Below are 7,155 nucleotides of genomic sequence, written 5' to 3'. Positions count from 1 at the left end.
CAAATTAAGTGCATTAGTTGATGATGATCAATTGCACCAACAAACGTCAAACATAAAAACACTATATATGAATTTACTAAAGTAATTAGTATGGTTTTCAATCATGAATCACAAATTAAACATAGCGAATACCAAAAAGAAGAAAAAAATATTAATGTGATATAAGTAATATTATTTACATTATTATTAATTGAAAAATCATTTAATCATATATAACATGTAAATATAATTATATTCTTATTGTTGAAAACAATAAAAAAGAATAACATGGGTGAAAACAATAAAAAAAATATTAGATAATAGATTTTGCTGGAAGAAAATCGGTTTTTACTTTTTGTTATCAAGGGAAGATAAAAAGTGGGGAAAAAAAAAAACCTAGTAACAATTAATCTTAACCATAGAATTTATTGGTGCCACAAGTCAAAAGAATGTGAAAAACTTAATTGCATTATTCATAGGCAGAAGATTTGTAGGTAATACAAAATCTTCATTGCTCAAACCTATAATGATATATCTCATAATTATATGTACAATACATAGTTTCATTACTACTCAGCACAATCTCAAGTCAAGTATACAAAGGAAGATTGTTCTATAACCTAAGACTCAGAGATCATCCAAGTTAATCTTTAATTCCTTGGACCAATAAATTTCTGATGTATTTGTTTCATTATCAGCTTCAAAATTGGTGTCAGGAAGAGCCAAAGCTTTGTCCAAGGCATCAGCCAATTCTGCCTCCCACAAACCTGAGCTGCAAACCCTTTTATAAGTCTGATATCCTGTTGCTTTTAGTCCTTCCGAAACCATTTCCTTCAAAGCTCCACAAATATTTTCACTGTTCATTATATCCACAAAAATTTCACAAAAACTGGGTTGCCAAAATACCACCATGGCACAACTTCTGTCCACCAATTTGACATCAAATTCTTCGGTAAAAACTTCATGGGACCCTTGGAGAATGGTTTTCAGCATTCTGGCAGACATCCTCTTGCGAAATCCCCATAGGAAAGCCACATCCTTGCACCTTACTTTCTGTGTGTTGTTGGTCCAAACTCTGATGTCCTCATCAGTTGGTTCTTGACAACTATCAGAGTTAAGATTGAAGATGTTTGTGAATCCATCAAGAGTTGAAGCCAGATGATGGTTGCCGGATTGACTAGAAGTAGGAATGAGCTTCAGCACAGAACATAGCCTCCCAAACAAATGACAAATTTTCAACACATTATGTCCATGAATCTTGCTTTCATTTTCAGTAGCTGGTAAATGTAGAAAACAATGCAAAGAAGTCAGGTCATATAGTAACAAATAACCTTTTTATGTGCTAGCATGAATATGCTGCTTCAAGAAGTAGATAACAACCAACCTTGGTGTGGAAATTCCACATCCATGGGTGCAAAGAATCTTTTCTTTAGATACGATGTATTTGCAGATATACTGGTTATTGCAGGACCAATATCCATCATGAGATGGCTGACATCAAGCACTTGGGGGAAAGCCACGTGCAAGGAAGACAGAAATTCAACCACATTAGGAGGCAAGGGAGCCAGAAATTTTGAATGAATAAATACGAAATCTGTGAGCAAATAATTGAATAGATGTCAGATCTTAACAAAAAGAAATCAATGGTATTATAATCTAAATAAACAAGCATTTCTTTTATATAGAGATAAACCATTAAGGGAATTGTGGGAGACAACAGGTTTCTGTGAAGCAGAAATCAAATCGATCACCTCTCGGAATCCACGGACTTTCTTATCTTGTTCCACTTCAAGATCATGAAGCTCCCTCTGTTAGCAAAACCAATTAAACATTATGAACAGCACTTGACCAGACATTATCACCAAGATTTATTTTGTTACCTTTAAAAGATCCCTGTCCTCTTTAGAACTAGTCAAAACAGCACGAATAGCTTGGGTTCCTCCACTCTTTGCAGGGATTAACAGAGGAACAAGGTCATCAGAGAACTCTTCCAACATCTGTGGCCAACCCAGAAATTTTTTAAGATATCACCGACAGAGGAAAGTTGCATAGAACTCTTTATTTAGTTATCTAAGCATGATGGAAGGAAAAACTATTAGAATTACCAAAATTTAAGGATTCAAAAGTTTGTTATACCAATCTACCTTTAGTACTAGTTGGACTTGGCGTTCACTACAAACGTCAATAGTAGTGCATGGTCTAGATCCATGCTGTTCGGTCCCTAAGATAATATTTCTCAGGGATCTCACTAAAGCCTCTACAAATGAAAAGTTAACCCACTTAAAAATAGAATTCAAATAAATTTATAAAATGACTTAAAATTTTCAATAAATTATGATTTACCATCTGTCTTAAAACTCGAGTCTGTATGTGCATTTTTCCAATGCTTAACACGAGATCTAATCCTTTCAACAAAAATTGTATCAGCGACAGCTGGGGCAGGTGTAGCAGCAAAAGAAGATTTCTCCTGATCAACAATAATTGGATTCCCCCTCCGAAGCTTAGCTGAAGATTCTTGTTCTCTTGATAAGTATGATATCCCTATTTACAAATAAAAGGAGAAACATTAAAAAGAAAAAGGAAAAAGAAAGAAAGCACCATAGTACCCAAAACCAGTATAAACACTGAAACAGTAAATCTTGAATCATCAATCACACACAATAAGAATGATGCAAATGCAAACTTTTCATCACTGATTATATATTAAGATCTGCAAAAGAAAAAAACAAAAAACCTCAAGCCAAGTAGCCATATTCACCAGCTTCAAACAATAAAAAGTTTCATAAAGCAACATTAGCAAAAATCACTTCTTGACAATAATGCTCAACCAGGCCTCTCTCAAAAACAAAGAATTAAACTTACCATCATTAATGCAAGGTAAGTTCAAAGCTTCTAACACTAAGCACCTAAACAAACAAGTTTATAACACTAAGCAGTTAACCAAACAAACTTCTAATACTAAGCACTTAACCAAACAACATCAACAAAATCCACTTCTATACAAGAATGCTCAACTAAGCATCTCTTAAATAAAAAATTTAAACCGACAATGACTTTTACAAAGCAAAAAATTTCTTCCTAAAGCCCACTAACTTCCAACAACAAAGCACTTAACAAGTCAACTTTGTCAAGAATCACTTTTAAGAACAAAAAAACTATCAACCGGGTATCTCTAGAAATGAAAGCTCTAATCTTACCCTCATATATACAAGCATTAAAATCAAAACCCTCTTTCGCCATGGAATTCAAAGACGAAGTTTGACATGTGAAACTATAAGAAGGCATTCCCAGCTTGAGTTCATCTCTGGGGAACAAATGAAAGTTGTACGGACGGGCAATGATTTTGCAAGCTTCAATCTTGAAGGGGCAGACGGCGAACTGAAATATCTGAAACCGTTCGGCTGCAAACTTAGCTTTGGAGTAAGCCGTGTGCAGTGTGTCGAAGGCGGATAGGCGGTGCCATGGCGAGGAAAAGGAGCCGGTGTTTTGTAAGGAGATGGCTACGAAGTGGGAGGTGGAAATGTGGTGTTTAATTTCTTCGAGAGAGTCGTTGTAGTTTGACTTTGTGATTTGTTTTACGGGCCATTGAAGGTGGTTTCTGTGGAGGGTTTTGGCGGAGAAGAAGCGTTTCTGTGAGAGAAGCCGAGTCGTGGCCACCATTTTTGTGTTTTGAGTCACATTGGGTGAGCCTTCTCATATGGCGTAGATATATGGGCTGACGGGGTATAACCCAGTGGCCCATTTTAACTAGCCTTTTAACTTTCTTTCGAAATTAGGCATGGCAAGCCCGGCCTAAATCCCCTTTTTTAGCGCAATTCAATACTATAAAAAAATAATTAAAAACTAGAAAACAAGTTCGGAACAACAAAGCTACTGGTCAGGCTAGTAGCTGTTTAGTTTTTTTTTTTTTACTTTTTTCATATGAACCATCTAAAAATAATAGCTCTAGGTGGCATGTCTCGTTACTCTCTTCTACTTGTAAACTAATAGAAAGGAACATGTGAGTGAAAACTACTTTGTAAATAGGTGACCTTTTAGAACCTTACACCCAAACATATCTCATAACTATTATGTTTCATCACTAAGTCACTATGTGGTTAATATTGGATGTTTTTCGACATCCTCCTATGCCTAATCGTCTTTTTTTGACACCCGCATGCGCAAATACATTGGCAATGTCATCTTAGATGACTACAATCTTCGTTGAACTTGACACATTTGATGCCCTTGTGAAAGCAATTGGCATCCTAGATGTCTACTACCTATTTGCCTTGTGCACGATAATAACTAGACTCTTAGGCTAACTAACTAAGACACCTTAGTCACATAGGGAATCTAATTTGAGTCCTTTCTTTACCATATATATATGGCTACAGGATACTTACTAGATTACCATCATAGGATGACCCTTACCATAGGTGTGTATGTGAAGCATCTCATTTTGACCACATAAGGAAACTAATTAATGCTACTATCCTATAATACCCTCAGGTATGTTTCATGAGCATTTATGTTTTTTGGCTTTGCTTTGAGATATTTACAGTTTTAAATATATATGTTCAAATATATGTGTGTGTATTTGTATATGTGTGTATATATAAATATATATTAAAAGGTATGTATATGTACATAAAGAGAGAAAAGACAAAAAAGGAGAACTTTATGCCTTGTTCTGTCATCTTCTCCCATCTCTTCCTAAAGAAAGCAGCCTTCTTCATGCTTTTTCTTTCTTTTTGGAAGGAAAATGTATGATTCGAAGGGTTTTGAAAGAAAAAGTAAGGAAAGAAAAGAAAATGAAACACTTTGGAGGCCTTGGTAACTAAAAGATCACTTTCTTTTCCTTTTATTTATGTTTATATATATTGGATGTATGTTATATGAATATGTTAGTGTGTTTTGGTGTTGATTTAAGGTGGTTTTGGTGAGCAAATAAGAAAGACAGAGGAGGGAGCTAACTTGACAAGTATTGACTTGAAATAAGGTAAGAGGAACCATTTTTGGTATGTTTCATGTTTTATGTCTTTGGTTCCTTTGTTGTATGTCATAAATGATGATTTTGAAGTTGAGAAATGTTGTTTTATCATTTAGGGTATCTATATGTGTGATTTTGTTTATGACAGAGAGTTGAAAAATATTTATAATTTTGCCACTAAGTTCGTCCCACATTTTGATTGTCTTATCTGATGAATCATGAGTGCTATTATAGCTTGTTAGAAATCTCTTTGAATCCCTTTTTCAATGATATATAGGTTGTATGAATTGGAGACTGTTTGGTCTATTAAATTGCTTGTACAAAAAGACTGCCCTATTAAATGAATAGTAAATATAATTTTTTGTCATTGAGTTCGTCTCACATTTTAATTGTCTTATCTGATGAATCATGGGTGCTATTATAGCTTGTTAGATAGCTCCTTGAATCTTCTTTTCAATGATATATAGATTATATAAATTGGAGACTGTTTGCCCTGTTAAATTACTTGAACAAAAAGACTGCCCTATCAAATAAACAGTAAATATAGTTTTTTTTACCACTAATTTTGTCCCACATTTTGACTACTTTATCTGACGAGTCATGAGTCTTGTTATAGCTTGTTGGAAAGCTCTTTGAATCCTTTTTTCAATGATATATAATTTGCATGAATTAGAGACCGTTTCGAGAACAAAAAGAAAAGGAAAAAAAGAAAGAAAGGAAAGGAAAGGAAAGAAAATAGGAAAAAAAAAAAGAAAAAAAGAAAAGAAAAGAAATTTGGGGCTCAAGAGTTAAGGGTCATTCTGAGAGTATGGTTTGATGGGTTATAGATATGTAATAGTATCCCAGATGCTTAAAGTGAAAGAAAAGGACCATGTACAAGTTTCAGTTTTAGATTGAAGCAAGATCAGTAAAAGATAATGCATATATGCTATGAACTATGAAGGGGCACTTTACACTACACTGCCTGCAGTAGGGCACGTCCTCTGTAGGATATGTTCGTAGTAGAATATAGGCCCATAGTATGGTCCACTCACAATAGAGCATACTGGTAGTAGAGTATAACTCAGATTCAGAAATAGTGTAGTGAAAAGAAAAAAAAGAGTTCAAGTTTAAAAAAGTGTCAAATCCCTGTAGTCAACTTTCAGAAAGTATCAGATGGACACTAGATGGGACAAAGTGTGACCCGAAGAGTAAAAGATGAGCCAAATTATTCCCTCAAAGAGAAATAATTTACTTATTTATTTTCCTTTTCTAGGTGTTCTTATCCTTCACTTTCTTTCCTTTCATGATTACAGGTACAAGTAATCGGAGTAGCTGCGAGGTAGGGTCGGGTCAGTGAGAATAGATCTAGGTTGGGGCAGGTTATCTATAGTTTTTATTACATGCATATGATATTGTTGACTTTTAACCCTATTCAGATAGTTATACAATTGTATCTAGAGGCATGTACATGATTACTCTATGATCTCAAATGTTTTCAAATGAGTTTTCATATAGGATATATACATCTTTGGTTCGCTTCCAGATTTTCAGTTTTCTCAGAATAATTTTTTAGCACTTTTAGTGAAAAGTTCATTTTAAAATTTTTTTTTAAATAGATGCTCCAAATATTAATTCTAATGTTTTTCCTCCGGAGTGTAGCACGTTTGGGGAGGGATGTTACATATCCCTTACGATGCACACCTGAACTAAAATAAATGTCTAATGCACCTTGGCACCAAGTGCATAATGCATTTTATGGATATTTATCTCTTATATAACTCTGTTATTTTCACATATATCGCCACTTTTTCACACAAATGGTGGCTATCTTAGTGTACACCACTTTCCTCAACCTTTTTTATTTTCGACCCAAATTCACCTCAGTCAAGCTCTTCTAAGGGAATTTCTGGTTAATAAAATCTAGTAAGAGTAACGAAATATAACAAAATTTAAACGAACAAACATACAATACTCCAAATCCTTTTGCTGAGCTCATGTTTTAGGAATCATGATTCATGAACATGGCATAATCAACCATAGTATGCTTAGAACATGATACATTCATTGATGGCTCTTTCAATCTTTACATGGCAATGAAGTCGCTCTCCCACCCATTATAAAATGACACTTTAGTATCCATGCACATCATGGACGAATTGAGGCTGAAAAACATTCATAAGAGGCTATTAGGGCTCTATGAATGAGGAAATGTATGAAATTGT

The 7,155-nt window shown here is 34.4% G+C and overlaps 1 protein-coding gene across 1 annotated transcript; it reads right to left on the bottom strand.

Annotated features, from left to right (window-relative positions):
- Window positions 1-429: 429 nt before the first annotated feature.
- On the bottom strand, window positions 430-3,676 carry LOC123222629 (poly(A)-specific ribonuclease PARN-like). The gene is made up of 7 exons (XM_044645492.1): window positions 3,177-3,676; window positions 2,323-2,520; window positions 2,124-2,236; window positions 1,860-1,976; window positions 1,673-1,787; window positions 1,364-1,573; window positions 430-1,256 (listed from the first exon to the last, which is right to left on the bottom strand). The coding sequence occupies exons 1-7, from the start codon at window positions 3,637-3,639 to the stop codon at window positions 607-609; spliced, it is 1,866 nt and encodes a 621-aa protein (XP_044501427.1). The 5' UTR covers window positions 3,640-3,676; the 3' UTR covers window positions 430-606.
- Window positions 3,677-7,155: the final 3,479 nt, after the last annotated feature.

This window comes from Mangifera indica, chromosome 8 (assembly GCF_011075055.1).
Source record: "Mangifera indica cultivar Alphonso chromosome 8, CATAS_Mindica_2.1, whole genome shotgun sequence".
In the NCBI taxonomy this organism is placed as follows: Eukaryota; Viridiplantae; Streptophyta; class Magnoliopsida; order Sapindales; family Anacardiaceae; genus Mangifera; species Mangifera indica.
The sequence above is the reverse complement of the archived record's forward strand: the minus strand, read 5'-3'. Positions and strand labels throughout refer to the sequence as shown.

Excerpts from the sequence above, each read along its gene's own strand:
- LOC123222629 (XM_044645492.1), bottom strand. The coding sequence starts at position 3,639 with ATGGTGGCCACGACTCGGCTTCTCTCACAGAAACGCTTCTTCTCCGCC. Across the intron at positions 2,521-3,176 it reads TAATGCTTGTATATATGAGG|GGATATCATACTTATCAAGA; the intron begins GTAAGATTAGAG and ends ATTTGTAAATAG. Across the intron at positions 1,574-1,672 it reads CTCCCACAATTCCCTTAATG|ATTTCGTATTTATTCATTCA; the intron begins GTTTATCTCTAT and ends ATTTGCTCACAG.